The sequence below is a fragment of the Numida meleagris genome, chromosome 2 (assembly GCF_002078875.1).
Source record: "Numida meleagris isolate 19003 breed g44 Domestic line chromosome 2, NumMel1.0, whole genome shotgun sequence".
Taxonomy (NCBI): Eukaryota; Metazoa; Chordata; class Aves; order Galliformes; family Numididae; genus Numida; species Numida meleagris.
The window spans coordinates 28,882,742-28,903,262 of NC_034410.1; the positions used below are offsets into that span (position 1 = coordinate 28,882,742).

At 35.7% G+C, this 20,521-nt stretch overlaps 1 protein-coding gene across 3 annotated transcripts in view; it reads right to left on the reverse strand.

The window, feature by feature from the left end:
• The window catches only part of SNX13 (sorting nexin 13), a 66,614-nt gene continuing 46,672 nt past the window's right edge, over positions 580-20,521 (reverse strand). Inside the window, exons 17-26 of one of the 3 annotated variants that reach the window (XM_021386926.1) lie at positions 18,875-18,944; positions 15,053-15,192; positions 13,158-13,265; positions 12,172-12,282; positions 10,844-11,005; positions 9,615-9,686; positions 7,657-7,802; positions 6,282-6,350; positions 5,075-5,187; positions 580-4,106 (exon numbers count right to left, since the gene is read on the reverse strand). In XM_021386926.1, coding sequence (XP_021242601.1) covers positions 3,859-4,106; positions 5,075-5,187; positions 6,282-6,350; positions 7,657-7,802; positions 9,615-9,686; positions 10,844-11,005; positions 12,172-12,282; positions 13,158-13,265; positions 15,053-15,192; positions 18,875-18,944 — 1,239 coding nt within the window. In that variant the 3' untranslated portion in view covers positions 580-3,858. Of the gene's footprint in view, positions 4,107-5,074; positions 5,205-6,281; positions 6,351-7,656; positions 7,803-9,614; positions 9,687-10,843; positions 11,006-12,171; positions 12,283-13,157; positions 13,266-15,052; positions 15,193-18,874; positions 18,945-20,521 lie in introns of all 3 variants that reach the window. The other 2 variants (XR_002435137.1, XM_021386927.1) reach the window with 2 other exon arrangements.

Sequence of the window (20,521 nt, forward strand, 5' to 3'; positions counted from 1 at the left end):
GGATAGCAGCCTCAACAAATAAGACTTTGGAGTTAGTAATGAAATTCCTGATGCATCTATAACCTGTAGCAGAAGTGTGCAAGTTGGTGAAAACAGTAAACACGTCACCCCTGGGTCAAAGAACTAACATCTCTGTAGCTCAGGACATCTTTTTGATGAATGTGAAACAGCTGGAATAAATATATGAAGGCTAACAATTGTGCTCCCATGGCAGATCCAGCTGCTGTGAAATGAACTCGGGAAAAAAGTGAAATAGTAAAAAAAAACAATAAAAAGAGGCACACAGCATACAATCATACAGTTTCTGCATATATCTTTTTAGAGTATAGAACAATGAAAACACTGAAAATCATTGTAGTGATATCATTTGTTAAAAGCAAAACTAGTTTACAAAGCATTTAAAAATCAAGGAGTGATTTTTTCTTTTTTGTTTTTTTAAAGCAGCACTTAACACCAATATTCATCTTTAGCACTTTTTTTTCCAGACCACAGAAACATTCATACCTCCTGCTAGTGAGAAAGTTATTTTAAAAATAAATGTTAGAGACTCATAATAATCCTGTTAATACTTTATTAGTGTTTTTTTTTTTTTTTTTTTACCTTTCTATTGAACAGAACATAAATGCAAACTCCAAAAAAAAAAAAAAATCAGAGTCCTCTGCCATCCAGTAGAAGTGACCCTGGCAGTCTGTCTCACGTTCATTCTTTGCTACGGAAACGAGAGGATGGGGAAAGGGAAGGAGAAAGCATCAACGAAACAATTAGGCACACAGCTGACACTTACTGTACAATGATATGCACAAGTAATTCATAACGGCTATATTCATGAGATGAGCTCTTTAGATTTTTCCCTCATAACATATGAGCTATGCTCCCACGAGCAAGGACCATTAAGAACAAGGGAATTAACAGCGGAGTAACAAATAAGACTTTTAAAACAAGTCCTTAAATAAACTAATGCAACAACAGAATGCAAAATTGTTCAGCTGAGAAGACATTTTTAACCTAGACTTTAAAACATTAAAAATTCATTTATTTTACAGTTATTCAAATACACATGCATTAAATGAAAATATTGCACAGAATTAAAATTTAGATTGTGGAATTCATATATTTTTATTTTGGTACACATTCTGGTAGCACTTAAAATTTACTGTTTAGTTCTAGCAAACACCAGCAGCACAAGCTTGAGGATGAACTAAATGAAAAATTCAATTGCTCATTTTCTCTTAAAAATAATTAAGGCTAAAACAAGTGCATTTGTTGACAATGGCACAATCTTCAGCGGCCAGTCACAGCACCCAAAGGCCAGAAGATACACCCAGACACTTAAGTGCTGTATATTAACATTCAGTTTTGGAGACTTTATAGGATACCAGGCTGCATGGTTGACAGGGCAGGTATTCTGAATTGACAAAAGGAAAACCATTGTAAAGATACATACAAACTTTTAAACCAAAAGTATTAATTTCTGATCACTCTTGCCAGCCAACAGGCACAACTGAATTAGGAAGCCACATTCTGTAACTAAATACAGAAGGCAAAACTTTAATACATATATACATATGCACACCCATATGTAAGTGTGTGTATAAGTATATATATGCAATAAATTCCATTAAGTAAAATGACTAATGAACACGGTGCATTATGTTCAGTTCACATTCCTAGAGATATTATTTTATTTTTGTACAGAAATGTACCAGATAATTAAGAAAATCCCAATTTGCCCACAATCACTATTCTCTTGAATTTTTTCATGGTACCTGCAGATAGATAGAGGTTCCACAGATTTGACAAAACAGCATTTCAACTTCCCATTTTCATACTGCATAACAAATTCAGTGATTTAAAAAGACATACATTAGGTTTGGTAGTATCAATGATGTAACTACTATATCACCAAAAACAATATCTGTTAGATGTCAGGTATGCTCGAGTGTATGCTGACATCAGAGGAAGATACAGGCATGTAAACAATAGTAGCTGGCTATGCTGACTACTCCACACAGGAACTCAAGAATTTTGCTAAATTCAACAGCACTTAATCACACTTCTACAAAATCTGCAGAGAAGAAGGGGGAAGGGTTGTTACATATTTTCCAACTTGTCTTCCTAGTAATTATAAAAGAAAGGGATTTAACGTACAGTATGTAATTCTGCAATAAAGAAAAAAACAAGTGCACTTGAGTCCATGCATACTGTATGGAAACGTTAACAGTACAATATGATCATCATTAAGTAGTATGATAAAAGGCTACATTGCGTGAATAGAGTCCATAAGAAAAAATGATTTATATAGATGCTTCAGTCAAATTAACTAGGTCCTCTGAGAGCCCCCAATCTTCTCTTAGAACGCTTTAATAAAAGGTCTGTGTTCCTCTCTCACATAAAAGGATCATTTGTTCCCATTTAAACACAAATTGCTGTAAGGATCCTTGATCAATAGTTGTATCTTATCCTGTGTTTAGCATTCTGAAAAAAATATGGACTCCAGAAAATTACTTTCTATTCACTCAGATAGTAGTGCTCATAAACAGTAGGGGACTATGAAAAAGAAAACACAAACTGAGGTATGCTGTGGCCAAAAAGAATTATTTGTTTGTCATTTTATTCTTAATTGGACATAAATTATTTGATGGAACTGAACAGATGGATGCGGGGCCTTGATGTCAAATTTCTATTAAAATTTTACACTATGCAAAAAATAAAAAAATTATTTAAAAAAATATTGTAATTTTATCTCCTTTTTATTTTCATATATACACTAAGATGCGTTCAGGAATTCCCAAATGTCTGCATATGACTAATGAAATCTTTTATCTGTAAGGAACCAACTAATTCTAACTTTTTTTTTCCCATGAAGCTTACACGCTCAAAGGTAAAGGAATCTTTCAATTAGGTAGGACATAGTCTTTTGCACCCCCAAAAAGTGTCAGATTTCAGTGGGGAGTTGTGTGAGAATTGTCTCTTAGTGCAATTTCCTCATCTCCTAGTACGATGTCTGTGCTCTTTGAAACACGTACCCCCTTCCTTCTGCAACTATGATCTTGACATATGTTCAAATACACCAATTGAACATAAATATGATGCCCCTTTCTTCACTGAAGTTACATGCAAAATGTATGCAAGGTGCTATAAGAGCAGATAATGGCCCTTAGAGCTACAGAATAATCAGAATAAAGGTTTTATTTCTACTGCATCTTTTCTAAAACCCCCAACAGATCTAATGTTAGTTTATTTTTCAAAACATAAAAGGTGAAGTTTGTGTGGCATAAAAATCACATTACCTCAACTTTACTTCAATAAATATACTTTTACAATGGGGGTTCAACTATTTCTCCCCTCCTCTATGAATCTGCTGTTCCAGAGATTACTTTTCATGTTAGCTCAGCCTTTACAGGAATGTTAAATAAGCCCTACAGAGCCTCAACAGACATAATATAGAAAAATTCCACCTGATTCTCACACATTGCACTATCTCCCAGTGCCAAAGCATTCTTTTCCTCCACCGTATCACCATAGTTGTTATTCTTCACTCGGTCTGGCACTTTTCATTGCTGGCAAACATCGCCTCAGGAACGGAAGAAATCAGCATTCTTATATAGTGGGCCAGTTTTCTTCTCAATGTTGCATGAAGACGCACCAAATCATTTAAGACACACGAACCCTTCTGGTAGTGGTTGAATTACAAGTGAAGATGAGCAGATCCACAGGTCTTACAGATGCATTAATAATCTACTATGTGACACTAAAAGACTGGTGCATAAATAACAGCATGTGAGTTTGAAGCCCCAGAGAATCTGCCCAAGTAATTAGTCCTGGACAAACGTACACCAGCTTAATAGGTTTAAAGTGTCACCTTTTCTGCAAGGAAGGCGCTTGAGTAGAATGTAGTCTCTGTTTATACCTCTGCATCTGCTTTGACCGTGAATGCAGTTTGTTGAAGAGCTCATGGAACTTATTTTGTGGAAATAAGGTTTCTAGAAATCTCTCCAAAAAGACGTATACCATTCTCTTATTCAGTTGAGTATGTTGGAACATCTCAAAGACCCGAAGAATACCTTTTCGTGTTGTCTCAGCACCTATGATGTGCTTCAATTCATCTACAAACATGAAAATTACATGGAAAGTTAAATTTAATTCTACACCTCAGTTAATAACACATCAAATATTAAGTCTGTCAAGTAATTTGTCCAGACTTTCTTTCAAAAATTATGTAGCTTGAAATTTGAAGTAACAGTGCCTCTATTATATATAGTATGATTAAGCTAAATGTTCTCTCAGAGTAGAAATGATCTCTGAAAATTACACCCGCTCTACACTGTATATAGAATCGTAGAATGGCTTAGGTTGGAAGGGACCTTAAAAGATCACCTGTTTCCAACCCTCTGCCATGGACAGAGTTGCCACTCACTAGGATCAGACTGTCCTGGGCTGCATCCAACTTGGCCTTGAATTCTTCCAGGGGCATCCACAACTTCTCTGGGCAGCCTGTGCCAGTGCCTTGCCATCCTCTGAGAAAATAATTCCCTCCCTATGTCTTGTCTAACACTCCCTTCTTTGAATTTTAAATGGTGCCCCCTTGCCATATCACTATCAGACCACGTACAAATTCGGTCTTTTTTTTTAGAAGCTCTTTTTACATACTTGAAGGTCACAATGAGGTCTTTCCAGAGCAGCATCTTCTTCCAGGCTGAACAAGTCCAGCTCCTCACTCCTCTGGACCTGCTCTAACAGCTCCACATCTTCCTTGTGCAAGGGGGCCCCAGACCTGGATGCGGTACTCCAGGTGGGGCCTCATGCTGTACTGGAATATTTGAATTCCATGTACTAAATTTAAATCTTCTAGTGAAACTAAATACAGGATTGGTTCTAAGAACTAAAGTTGCAAAGGTCACCGCATGTGAAAATTTTCAGTGCTTTAATAATTAAAACGATTTTTATTTGAATACAGTTCAGCAGTCAGCATTTCTTTTCACTATTCCAACAAATCAACAAGAATGATAACATTAACTCCAGCACCAATATATCTAGTAAGGATTGTTTAACTTCAATCTCAATTTCCCCTTACCTGGCATTATCTCCAGTAATTTGGTCTTCCCTGCTACTCTTGTTCTCATTCTAATAGCTTTGTCTCTCCGTGGAACAGCCTCTGCTAAAATGCCATTGGGCCAAAAAGCATCTCTGCAACAAAAGCAAATCTGTCAAAATACATTAAAATTTTAATCAAATGGAAGGTTATTTTTAATCTCTCCAAATTATCTCATAAGATAAATACACAAAAGTAATTTGAACAGAACCTAGCACATACTTTGATTATTAGAGAAGAGAAAAGAAAGCGTAAAATGGAATAATCAGAAGTAAGATCTGTGATACACTAAATCTATTCACGCTTGCTTCGCGCTACTTAGCATGGAATCAGTGGAAAGAAAAATTTTATAATACACAGCAAAATCATCCAAATATCACATATCGCATCAGTCTTTATTGTCACTGACAGACTTTGATCTATTAATTGTTTCAGCAGAACTTTGATGGAGGTTAAACTATTAATAAGCCAGAGGTGAGATGAAGACACTTCAGTCTATTGTAATGCCCCATGCAAAAGACAAACCTGAGTGTGAAAAGCTATTTTTCACTCAGTGAATGACACATTCTTTTTCTGAGTAAGACACGCATGTTCTTAACTCATTTTATTAAAGAACAGCAAATATCTCTAAAGTATTACCCTTTGGCTAATAGGTTACTCTACTTTGTATCTTTCCTTCCACGCAAAGAAAAAAAAAGTTGTAGGGGGGTGTTTTGTTCAACAAATATTGCTGAAGCCATTAAGCATTTTAGGAAAGAGAATGGCGACACAGATTTTTCTAAAGAGGGTCTGACAATTTCAAACTCAGAATTCAGTGCAACTGTTTGACCTTGTGTAGAAAATGTACAAGCATGGAGCTTGGGTTTTTAATAATAACAACTGGTATTCAACAACCTTCATCAAGGTAAACAAGACACTTCATCCAGTAACATGATGAATTCCAAATACCACAGCTCTTCAGGACCAGTAAAAAAAGAACCTTTTAAGGATGAGGAGAAAACCCAAAAAATATTTTTCTTTATCTGACAAATACTTTCTCTCACTTAAAACAACGAAAGAGCTGGGCCTGGTCAAACTGGATTTATATACAGAAATAATTTCCTCACATAGAAAGAACAGGAAAGATGTACATGTATTAGACATCGATTGACAAGTACTCTGCATTTAACATGTATCACGAAAGATATACCTGAAACGTTTAACAGCATCTGCAACTTGTTCAGGAGATGTCATCCAGTCAACATGATCAACTATTTTCCTAAAATCAAAGCAACAAGTCTCTTATTTTGTTGTTTCAGCAGAGGAAAAGAAAAAAATAAGTAAACCATTTTAAAGAGCACTCTAGTGCAAAGTGCAACTCAGTTCTCCAATGCTATCCACAGCACATTATGGAAACAAACAGTGATTCTCAAGATAAAAATTTACAGTCTCTTATCACTCTCTGACCGCTGCTGAAGCTCAAGTATTTTTCCTGCTTGAGTAAATGTATGATGACCAAGCAGGTTGGAAAAATGACATTACATCTCCTTTCAACATGATATCAATGTTGTGCTTGCACAGCTCTCCTCTCCATTAAGCACTGTTCAAATTCTGTTTCTGTAAGCAAAGAACCTGCTTAAAACTTATGTACATATTTTTGAGGTTACCTTGTAATCTTGAGCATGATACTGACTAATCATAAAGTTGACATTATCATGACTTTAATTCACTAACACACATGGCTCAATGTTCAAATCCGTTATATTTATGGAAACAATATACACATTGGCCCACCACTTAAAAAAAAGAAAGCCATTCAACCTTAAGAATCTGCTGTAAACAAACTCAGCTAGTTATACTACAATTTGAAAACAGTAGCAGTGTTCACAGAGCTATTCAATATGGCAACATGTTTTTGGAAGCACAAGTTTCAAGACAGTTCTCATCAGGCCACTAAGAATAATTTGAAAAGGACCCAGTGCTATTCCTATCACATGGCAGCATCACTATACCACAAGAACCACCTATATCTGAAACACTGATGATGAAAAAATTATAAATATACTCATGAAGGTTAAGAAGTACAGTCAGAAAATTCCTGGAACAGTAATAGCAAGCTACTTTTCACCTGGCATAAATCAAGTTTCTGATCCACAGTACTATGCCAAATTGACAATAAAGCAACTAATTACAAGTATAATTCACTTAATTCAATAGTGCTAGTGTATCATTTGTAACACTAAAGAGATGAAACCAGAAATAGGGCAGAAAGAATAGTATTAACAGTAAAAAATATAATGTCAAACATAGGTCAAAAAGCATGTATAACACCAGTATTAAGTTATGTTCACAAAAGCATGAACCCTTCTGGCTACGTGAAAGCATATGTTCTCTAACACAAAAGTAGTACAAGAATTTGTCTATCAGCAACATTCCATTTATCGCCTTTTACATCATATTTGCACTTGGTTTCTTCATTCTCTTTCAAGGGGAAAGCATGTACCAATTTAGCAATGTCAAAAAGGCTTTCTAGTCAATCTACTTAACTTCACTCCCACAGTAGGTCTACATAAGAAAAGCAGTACCTATTTATTGTGTCACCATACGTTGCTCTAATAAGCTGTTGAAGCAGATTCTTTATATTTCTTCTTAACCATTGATTTCTTTCCTTTAAATCAAAGACTTCATCCATAAGAAGGAGCATTACTCGAAGTGGAATATTGTCATCCACCTGATCAAGTGAGTAAAAACAGAATCAATAAACATATTTCAGTTCACAACAAGTACAGTTCATGGGCCAAACGCTTCTGTATAAACACAACAGGGTCAGAAACACTTCGACCTGTTATTTATTATAATATGAGATCTTCCATAAATCTTCCATAACATCACCAACAGCAAAGAAAGATTAAAAAATAAGGATAAAATAGTCTTACACCCTTTTTTAACGGAAGGAAAAAAAAGAAATGGTTATTGTATTCAAGTTGACCAAAGTTAATACAAGTATGCGTGAACTGGAGAGAACTTGTGCCTTTGCTTTTTCTTTGGTAGACAAATTCAGAATCACTGAAAAACAACAGCCTTGACTGCATTGAATTTTTTTAATTATTATTATTATTGTTTCAATTTGAGTGGTTTTGTCAGTGTAGATTAACAAAAGTGTCATAATTTTATTTTGTTACAAGATGTCACACTGATTGGCTTATAGCTATGGAAATCCTAAAATACATGAAATTGTTTTTAGTAATGAGTAGAGTACATTTGCAGTAACTGTCAACATTTAACTTCTTTTTAAAGTATTAAATTTGAGGAAGAGTTTACTAAATTCTAGTAAGAGCATTCATTTTTCACCTTTTTTTCTTTTTCCTGTTGAAATAAGATTAGCTTCTCATGGCCTGCTTTTTGGCATAAGCTGAAATTTAAGCCTATATATTGTTAAGCTATTGCATAAAAGCACTTGGAGTTACAGTTGTATTACACAAGAGAACATAGTTATTTACCTCAAATACAACAAATGAATTTTTTTACTGAGTTGTTGCCTAAATATTAAATTCATTATTAATACTTCATAGAATGGCAAGCCAAAATTATCTTAGAAGCTACCAAGAATTGTGGCTTCTATTCACTTTACAGAAGATCAATGAAATATTTGCAAAGAAGCTGCTCATATATTTGAACTATATGATTTAGTCTTGCTCGTGCAAAAATAGCCTCAAGAGTGTTAGAAGATGTATGTTTGTAATTACAAATCTACAGACACAGTCTGATAGAATGAAAAACAATGAAGGAAAATGAAAAGCCAGAAGGGCTCAAGTCTGTTATTTGAGTAAAAATACGTCTACCAAGCCATCATTGCATTTTTGCACAAGAAGACAAACAGGAATGCTTTGATGTGTTCAAAAACCCAAAATGTGAAAAGCAAAACAGGTGCAGACTTATGACCGTGATAAATTCCATATAATCACTGATAATCTTATGGCATTTCTGTCCTTTTGTTTCTTTGTTGTTTTGTTTCAATGTATACGATCAACATTTCAAACAAAACAACATCAAAATCCCATACGTTAGGACAATTTCAACTTCACTGTCAAGTTTCTTAATATTACTACTTAATTCATTTGTGGTATCCACATACTGAAAGTTTATTACTCGGGACTATACGAGCTTTTTTTTTTCCTCTGTCTAAAAAACGTGGTAAACACTGCTTATGATACACTAGATGAAGGCTTCCTGAAATGTTATCTCAGAAATCAGTCCTTATAAAAAGGCAATTGAAATTACACTGATAGTCTGGTATCATACTTTCTTTGAACAGAAATAAATAGAAGGAAAATAGAAAAAAAACTTCAAGCAAATCTTAAATAAATAAATATCCAAAACACCACAACACTATCATCTGAACTTTAATGCACTGTCAAGCAAACCATCTTAGTACTAGAAAAGAAGTTAATCTGAGAAGGAAACTTATTATTTTTAAAAGAAATTTAAGCGCCTTAAACACCTGCTTCTAAGTGCCTCGTTTATTTATCAGTGTCAGACTCACACTGTCATCAATTGTTGCTGCAACGCGACAATGGTCAGGATCTGAATAGGTTTTCTGGATCAAAGGAGGCACCTGCAATTAAAGAAAAGGTAATCTTTATGAAGGACAGTACTGTAGAACACCAATAAATCAGATTCATTTTCATAACCAAGATGATTATGAAAACAAAAACCAAACATTTGGTCAAAGGTCAGTTGCATACTATAGCAGATTCTCATCTTCCAGCAAATCAGGTCTTGTATGACCACGTACATTTTCTCAAGTGCCTAGTGCTGTAGCTGAAAAGCTATAAGCCCATATGGGACTGATATTTCTTATGTTATTTCCCCTTTATCTCAACTCCTGCTTTGTCACAGTCTTCCCAGTGAGCGTAACTGCATATATTTTGCTAGTAACACACCAGGGAAGCTGCCAGCAATGACAAAGTCCAGAGGCAGTCATTCTCCTCCAAGAACAAAAAATATATATATAGAAATCACACTCCCCAGTACGACAAAAAAAGCTCTCACTGTAGATTTATTATTCCCTTTTATGTTTAGCACGTCTTGGTTACTGTTTTACATCTGCTATAAATAACTGATCTGTTAGTACAAAATTGAAAGATTTCTGACCAAAGTACCTTACAGCAAGTCTCAGAAGTAGAAGTGCAAGGGAAAGGAAGGTAAGGCAGACACATAAGGAAGATTTCTAGTATGCAGGAATCCCAGATAGCATGCCTTGCTATGACTCCATACCTTTAAGGTGTTATATTTTAGGAATACATTAGATGAGAAAAGATAACAGTAGTAGATGACAGGACAGGCAGAAAAAAATTTAATTAAAAACAGAATTCAACAAAGAATAAGCAGAAGAGACATTATCTCCTTAGTAAGTTTTGATACATGTGTTCTTTGGCTAATGAACACAGTGATTACAGCAAGCTACCTTTATGAGAATGGAAGGTAAAAAAAAATCAATGACACCTCCATATTATTCTCAAGTGGCTGCAGTGAATTGAAAATGGATCCCTCAATAAATTCCATCGTCCAACGTGTTACATAACATCAAAGACAACTCCACATTAGCAGTATAATGACTGCTGAACCTTATGAAAATGGTATAGGTACAAAACAGACTGCTCTCCTGTCCAAGGACCTAACTCTTCATTATAATATATAACATAAGTTAAAATGACTCGATAGTCTCCTATTAATTCACTGGTACACATTAACTACCAAATATTTTCTTACCTTGAAAAATGATTGCTTTATGTCTTGTCCCAGTCTCTCTGACATTTTACCCATGTTGTCTGACATTTTAGTCATTCCCTCTGCCAGGCTGTCAGGGAGAGACTTGACTGCATTTGATACATTTCTCATAGAGTTACGCAGTGGGTTTACAAATGTGTCCATCTAAAGGGGAAGATGTTGAACCAGAATTGTATAATCTATGAGGACACTAGTAAATTAATGTACTATGAGAAGTATCACACTATTCTGGAGAATATAAAGGACAATGGTAATTGCTTAAGTTTGTTACATACTGCAGCAAAAAGTTTTAATTTCATTTTCATTTATTTCTCAATCTTTACCTCCCTGCTGCATGTCTTCACATCTTTCAGATCTTTTTTCTGAGTCACTTCCATTTACTATCTTTAGTTTTCTTAGCTTGTATTTGCTTCTCTTTTCTTGTCTATTTAATACCATTTCTTCCCTCTAAGACTCCTACTTCCAGAAGCATTTCTCTTCTGCTTTCAACTCACCAGCTTTGAAACATGGCTTTCACATATAACTTATAATCAGTCCAGAGGTACAAATACCAACGTGATGCCCAGAAGATTATGGGAAATTTCTAAGTTAAAGCAAATCTTACCCAGTCATTACACAAATAATGATAAACTTACAGGAAGTGTTTTACTCTGTTCTGGTGTAAAATACTTGAGAAATACAACAAGCTTGAACTTACAGTTTTAGATGCTTTTTATATTAAAAAATCACTAGAAGTTTAGAAACAATAATATTTACAAAGCAGGTGCTCACACAGACTGGCTGAACGAAGAATCATTTATCTGAAGAGAGTTCTGGTGGCTTAGTAAAATAAATGCACAGTTCAGAGCTCTAAATTTGATCAATGGCACTGCTTACAACAACTAAACCAGCAGCTGCTTTTGAAGGGAAATGCATTTCATTTTTTGGGCTGAAGAGCGGACAGCATTAACAGCAGCAAATACAGAGTAAAGAATTGAAAAAAGATATTAGAAGAAACAAGTACAAAATAACATCAGAGATGTCTCTGACAAAGCCATTTGCAACAAACACAATTTTTAAAAAGTCTTAGTGCAATCCATGTTTCTATATTCTCTCAGATACTTTGTGAAGTGTTTTGAAAGTGCAGCTTAATACATGATATATTTTATATATGAAATATTATGTACTCATTATGTGTGAATATCACATTTTCATACAAAATATATATGAAATAACAGCTTAATATCAGATCAGTATCTTTGTTTAAAGCAGCCATCAAATTAACAAATGCTTGTACTTAAGTTTCCTTGATGGTTTAAAAACATTCTTACCTTCCGTGCAAAATCCCCCTTCCCTTTGCTGTAGGCTTTATTCTCCAGGAAGTCATAAACATAGTGGGCTAGAGCTGGAGAAGCTTTCATCATTTCAGGATTTAACAGGAGCTGAGTAAAATATTTTTTGAAAGGCACTTTTTAAGTAACTTTGAAAAAGGCCATGCAGTTTAGTTAAAGTTCACCACGCACAAAGTCATCATATTTTGCAATGTATTTTTTCATTCATCCTCTAAATTTTATTCCAACATAACACTATTCTAAGGATGGAAACAATCTGCTGACTGGTAATTTCTATAATTTTTAACTAATATATTAATTATAGCATCTCACAGAAAAATACATTAAATACGTTTTCATTACTGTTAAAACATCCATCAAGTCAGTCAACATACTTTGGTGCTAGGTGTCAGTGAAGTAAAACACAGTTCTCATCCGAATGGGGAAGCTGTGCGGTTGTGGTACTCAGAGTGGGTGCCACACCAACCCTCATGCAACAGCACAAGAGAAAGTAACCACAAAAATGAGTGTAATGGAAGGAAGTTAAGTGGTGCAATGCTCAAAAAAAAAAATAGCAACACAATTGGAATCTCACCAGCTCAAAGAAGTGAGGGCAGAAATGGCACAGAATATAACAAAACAGCATAGAAAAGACCAAATAACTAGATAATACAAAGTTGAAACTTCTTATGTCATACTGTTTAGGATTTACCTCGTTATGGTTTATTTGGATGAATTCTGTTGGCAATTTGAGTAACATAATCTCAGAAAATGAGCACCTACACTTCCTACAGTAACATCAGGAAGTACTGATGACAGATCTATGCCATTTCTATTTACTCACATTATTCAAAATTAAATTTGGCATTTAGCTTCAGCTGAGACACTCAACATTTTTTTTTTAATATGAAACAACAACAAAAACTGTGGGCAAGTTTCCTACCTCAGAAAAAAAAGAATTTCAAACAAAAGACATAACAGCTTACCTGCAAATATGCATTTAAATCTTTTTTCCTCTTTTCCAAGAATTCTCTGTCCATATTGTTAAATGTCTTTTTGCCAGGAAGTTTCAGTATATTTGCTAGATTTTCAAACTAGAAGAAAAAGAGATCTTTTGCTCTGTATTCAATGGAGGTTCAAATCACCATGTATCCTCAGAAACGAGAAGAGAATACAATGACATCTATCATTTACCATATCATGCCTGACAATTTCTGCATCAAGCCCAGAACTCATGACTGCCTGGAGAAGCCAAAATGTAGGTTGTCAAGAACAAGAACATGCCAACTCTCAGGAGATAGTCAAGGGCAAAATTTAATTTCAGAACACATCAAGAGTTTTGAAATACAGATTTATATTAGTATACTCTGCAATTGCAATTTATTCATGTCCTAACACCTGCTCAAAAAGCTTATGTTCAAGATTTATGATTATTATTTAGGCAGAAGTCAGTAGGGTTATGACTACACATCAAGAGAACTTGCACATCTTTCTAAAACATCTTCCCTCTCTTCTACTTCCTATGAACTTACTACAGAAGAAATTAAACTTTTAATCACTGGAGTGCATGGCAGCACCCTGTTTACACAGGTTATCACGGTGACAGTGGTAAGCACCAGCTGACTTCTTCCACTGTTCCAGTTTTACACAAAGAACAGTTGTTCCAGTGAAACAGTATAGAAAGATGAGGCTTTAACATTTCAGAATGCTGAAAAATTTTGCTGCAATTCACAAGAGTTCAACCTGAAGAATCAAGATTATTCACAGACAAAATCCAAATACATTCTCTAAACCTTAAATAATTTTTTAAGGGGTAAAGACAGTATATCGTATCTGATCTCTAAAATGTTGTATACTTTCCTCAATGGAGGAAAATAAAATTACAGATTTAATGAGAGTTTTACTCTATTTCAGTCCCTACATATTGACTTTTTGTGAAGACGTCATTAACCTTGGAAGGACACAAAGGTTTTATAACATTTATGGCCCACAGAAAGCATCACATAGCACTTCTTACTCATGTTACAAATCTCATTCACTTGCAAAGTGTCATGGGAAAGAACTGAACAGAATGTGGTCCAGTTTTTATTTAGATACCTGTATCTAAACAGAAGCATGTAAGCAAAGAACTGCTTCTATTTTATAGATATTTACTTTGAATAATATTACTAATTAAAGAAACTGGATGTAAATCAATTAAGCACTTTTTTTCTTTAAAGACCATACAGATACTGTAACATATCTAATCCTTACCCCTCCTATTAATTTTTAAAAAGATTCAAACCTTCACCCGTAAGATGTCAAAAAGAACATCAGACATGAACACAAAACACGTTTCAGTGTACCAGTGACATTCTTGTGCCTGTAAACTCAGTAGGAACATAAATTTAACTTTCAAAACAAAGTAATATTGTTAGGCATTTGAGAAACCCAATTCTTCTGATTACTGAGAAGGTTATTCAGTCAAATCTGATTTGTTTACTCTCTTAAGACCACTATTCTTAAGAGCACTGACTTTTTGATGTCAGGAGATTTTACTTTGTACAGTTTACTTGAGTGAATTACAAGTGCCTCATACTTTTTTTCTCTTTTGTTTTAGGAGGTTTAGGAATCTGAGCATATAGCAATAAAAGTTCAGTCTAGCACTGCATATCCTTTTATTAGAGGAATTACACAGACATCACGTACTGAACAGTTGCACCTGTAAGCAGCTCAGTACAAATTATTATATTAATGGTGGAAAAGTACACATTAACGCAAAGTACAGTGCTATTACTCCACATCTTAACCCACTATGAGAAAGCCAATGTTGTGCCACACCATCACGCAGAAAAAAAACCCTTTCAAAGAAACCTTAAAAGACTTCAGTGAGATGAATTACCTGCTCAGTGATCCTCATGTGAAAGTCATGGAAGTCACTGTAGCGCCGATATGTCTTCCACGTTTCTTCACTGTTTGCATTTCTCCGATGGACCGTGATAGCATACAGTGCGTACGTCTTGCCATGGTCATTACACACTCCTGCCACAGCATATGGGTCATAGTCAGCACAGACTAGTAGTTTAAAAACAAAAATAAAAAAAAGGAACAAACAGAAAGAAGGAAGACGAGAGGACACAAACGTGAAGTGAAGAAATGTCTGAAATGACAGACTTGAGAAACTAAAATGGACATGCAAGCAGAAGAGTAAGTCATCCCTTTATCCAAAACACCAGAAGAGTTTGAACTTAAATTTAATTCATAGAGACTAAGTAGCCTTAAAGATAGACAAGTTTCATTCACATGCAAAACATGAAAAAATAAAAAAAAAAAGAATAGGAAAGGTACTAACTTTAATGACTAGAGATCTTTTAAAAAATAACTTCAACCTAAAGAACTCAAGATAGAGGCGAAAGACAACTGTGAAACCAGAAGAAATTCCAGTCTCCAAAGTATTTTCCAGTTGTATTTTAGAAAGCTTACAAATACAAAAGAAAGCACTATTACCCTAAGCATTGTTTTTTTCTTCAGCATTAGCAGTTACCGGCTACAAGATAAAAAATAACCCCCATACTGTTTCTCAGCAAAAATTATATACACAGACATACACAAATGCACGTATTCTGCATGTGTGTATATGTATACATATTTTATGTATGTACACACACACACATTTTATGGAGAAGCCAATCTATAAATGGATAAAACACAGATGGCTATTTTGAAAAGAAACATCATTTTGTTCTCCATTGATTATTTAAATTTATTAAATTTTCTTGCACATTTTTTCCATCCCTATAAGGAAATTGTTTCAAAAGCTTTCATCTAAACTACAGAATATAATACAACCAGCAATGTATATACTGCACTCGTTTATGCTGTTAACATGCTCTAACTCCAAATATTGAGCCAACGGCTCCTACCTAGATGAAAATACTGAAGTTCTATGAATTTCTTAACGCATTCAAGCTCCACGAAACACACTTTTCTGTCAAACCATCAGCTCTAACCACTTGATATTTCATAAGAACAAGGCTGACGACTAAGCTGCAAAGCGAGCTCAAGGATAGGGGCTAACAAGGGAAGAATTCCTCACTAATTAAACACACAGTCGGAATGGAGCATCACCAATCTTCTTTGGTGTCAACCCTCTAGAAGAACGACAAGTGCAGAATCCAAGAGTAAAGAGACAGGAAGCCACTGCCCCATGGGTGCTGCATAAAACACATCCTCTAAACTCACATTGACCAGTCTGTAATTCAGCCACTGTACCACAACCCATGGACCTCTAGGAGGACCACAGCCAGCCAGGGGCGGTAGAATCATAGAATCATAGAATTAGCTAGGTTGGAAAAGACCTACAAGATCACCTAGTCCAACCATCCACCTACCACCAATAACCCCACTAAACCATGTCTCTCAACATTATATCTAAACATTTCTTGAACACCTCCAGGGACGGTGACTCAACCACCTCCCTGGGCAGCCCATTCCAGCTCCTGACCACTCTTTCGGAAAAGTAGTATTTCCTAATGTCCAACCTAAATCTCCCCTGGCACAACTTGAGGCCATTCCTCCTCATCCTGTCACTAGTTATAAGAGAGAAGAGGCCTACCCCCAGCTCACTACGACCTCCCTTCAGGTAGTTATAGAGAGCTATAAGGTCTCCCCTGAGCCTCCTCTTCTCCAGACTGAACAATCCCAGCTCCCCTCATAAGGCCTGTGCTCCAGACGCCTCACCAGCTTCGTCACTCTCCTCTGAACGCGCTTCAGGGCCCCAATGTCTTTCTTGCAGTGAGGGGCCCAAAACTGGACACAGTCCTCAAGGTGCGGCCTCACCAGGGCTGAATACAGAGGGACAATGACTTCCCTACTCCTGCTGGCAACACTATTTCTGATACAAGCCAGGATGCCATTGGCCTTCTTGGACACCTGGGCACACCGGTGGCTCATGCTCAGCCGAGCATCAACCAACACTCCCAATTCCGTTTCTTCTACACAGTCTTCCAGCCATTCTGCCCCAAGCCTGTAGTGTTGCCTGGGGTTGTTGTGGCCAAAGTGCAGGACTCGGCACTTGGTCTTGCTGAACCTCATCCCATTGGCTTCAGCCCAGAGATCCAGCCTGTCCAGATCCCTCTGTAGGGCCTTGCTACCCTCAGGCAGATCGACACTTCCTGCCAGCTTGGTGTCATCTGCAAACTTACTGAGGGTGCTCTCAATGCCTTCATCCAGGTCATCAATAAAGATATTGAAGAGGACAGGCCCCAGCACCGACCCCTGGGGAACACCACTCGTAACCGGTCGCCAGCTGGATTTAACTCCATTCACCACCACTCTCTGGGCCCGGCTCTCCAGCCAGCTCCTTACCCAACAAAGAATGTACCTGTCCATGCCATGGGCTGTAGAAAAATAAAGAAGCAGCTGCCACCACGCCTTACATTATATCTTATTAACAAAGACTTATTTTGCAACACAACGCAAGCTGAATCCTTAATGACTACGGAGAAGATCTTGTAACCCCGGCATGAGCTCAGTAAAGGGCAATAAACAGCAGAGGAAAGAAGCCTGTGCACAGATGCACCATGTGCATGCTGCCTGCAGCACCCAGAAGGCACGGAGACTTCTATGTCTTGCTCAAATAGAAGGTAAAGAGAAAGGAGACATCTAGTTTAATCCTTACAGTATGAACCTAAGCATATTCCTTGGTTCATCTGAATTATTATGGAATGAATGGAGTCAAGCTGATAGTAATCAAGACTTGCTGGCATCAGATTATAAATTTAACATAGTTCACATGAGTTTAAGATCATTTTATTTTCTCTAGAGATCAAAACAATGAAACTTCTAAATTTAATTCAGAAAACAAGTAACAACTGCAATTTTAGTACAAGAAAAATTGTGATTCTTAACTTGTAAAATTATTTTTCCCCTTCTCTGAGGGCCAGCTCCACAGAGGCTATTGGATTATATCATGCTGGGTTGCAGTAAGTTTAATTAATGCCAACTAGTTGAATTCTTGCTCACAGTTTTCATCTGTGCTATATAAATAACACAGTTTGAGAAGTCTACTGCATAGTAAACTCTACCAAAGACCCACTGACAAACTCATTTTCCAGTGGAATCTTGCCTAACTACAGTATTTGCAAATAATACCTGAGCTTTATTATTTGCTATCCTATCATACATTTTTTAGGTTATTAATAAACAGAAATTTGCTAAAATAACAAAAAATGTCACCACTGTAAAAACTGAATTCACTACCTTAAATTGACCTTCCAATCAGGAAGCATAGAAAATAGGGGAATATATTGTAAAAGGGAAGTAAACACTTAAGAATTCAACTTGTGTGACTAGAAAGAAAAAGAGTTGGCTTTCATAATTTGTTCTTTAAAAAATTGCCAAAAATAAATACTCAATATTAAAATTAATGAACAACAGTTCATTAACTTTTTCCTGTCATCCATAGAAAGGAAAAATAATAATGCTATAAACAGCAAGAATTAAATTTCATTATAGGTACAGATATAGCCCAAGCTACAGCAACAATTCTGTATGGAGTTCCATTACAAGGACTTTGTGGGGAGTATGAATTCAAATGTTTTATGATGTTAAAAAAAAAGGAAAGGATTAGGAATTCATGGGCCTGTAATATTAAAAAAAAAAAAAAAACCACTCAAAAGTTGGAAAAAAAAAAGTAAGCGGCTATTGTAACAGATTAACTTACCAGTATCTGAGATATATGCATGAAGTTGAACTGTCTCATCAGAAGGGACATTTGAAAGGTCATCTAAGGACTGCAGGGAGAGAGAGGGGGGAGAAGGAAGAAATGAGCAAGAGAGAATAAGATCATAGACATGTCTCATTTGCAAGATGCTTTTTGATTAACCTAGCTCATTTTCAAACTTCCAGTTCACTATACTATTAGAATAGCTTAATGCACTGTAACAACAAAATTATGTTTTTATTACCTGGTTACTAAAGTATTCCCCCCCACACACACACAGTTTCACATACTTTTGTGACCACTCAAATGTATTTACCACTTTCATTTGATATCTCAATTTAATAGAAGTACAGCCACAAATAGTCTTTCACCGAGCATTTGAAAAACAAAAAGAATACAGCAGTACAGCTGTGGAGATACAGAGGTGGCGTAACTGAGGTTTTACTTATTATTACTTATATCTTTATACTGTTTGTTTCTTTCAATTGACTGCCAACTAGACAAAGGCGTAGTGCAGTAAAAGTTGAATAATTTCTCCACCCTGTGTAAAAAACAATGAACAGTTTTCTCAGACACATTCTCTCATGTAAAACATAAACATGTACATCCTCAGGCTAATATTCTGTCCCCTTCTTCGGTAATTATTTGGGATCAAAAGAAGCTTAATGGGTGTTTTAAAGATGCTTTGTTATTATTTAAGATTAGTAAGAAGGGCCAAAGACAGAGCTACTGAAACAGAATTTATAGGTTTTCAGACCCCAGCTAATTTAGGCAACTCTAATACTTTACATGCTATGCAATCCTGACATTAAACTATTGTTGTATTTTTTTTTTTTTAAGGCATCGTTTCTTACTCTTTTCCTGTCTCCCTACATCACTAACCTGACCTTTTTCTTTCCTTATATCTGCACAGAGTTCAGACTAATATACATGAATGACCTCCAGAAGATCAACTTGGATATTTCTGCTGCCATTCAAAGTCTTGGATATGTACTACCTTTGTAACTTCTTCCATTTGCTCAGTGGAAAAGGAATACATAAAGTTCAGGTTATGGAAGCAGTTAAACGATATCTGCAAGAGCCTAAATATTCCACAATTGTTTTATACTGCAAAATGTACCCTACTGGTTTAGTGTAGTACATGAAGGTGTCAAATTAGAGGCAGAAATTAAGAAGATAAAGACAACTTTTCCTTAAACGTTTCAAATAATCTTAAAAGAGAGGAACACAAGTTAATTAAAATGCGAAACTATCATGCCACAACCTAATCTTTCTTAATACACTGTCATTAGCTAAAAGTACTGAAATTCCATGACCTTTGAAGTAACCTTACCAAGGTCTATTTTACTTCACGCAACAAACGAGCACAAGGGAGCAATATTATTTGTACAGAAACGTATTCTTGACATGGAATTCAGCCAGGAAAAACTAATCCACCAGTACTCAAACACCTGTAAAAGCACTGAAAACCCCAAACATCCCTGAAGAATAAAGAATACAGAAAGTAAAATTTCTTCTGCCTAAGAGTTTTATTAAACATTTCTGTTTAATTAAACATTTTGTATAAAGAATGTTCTTCATTCTTTATAAAAATAACATATGTTGAATTCTGGAAATATACTTTTCAGAACAAGAACAAAATTCAAG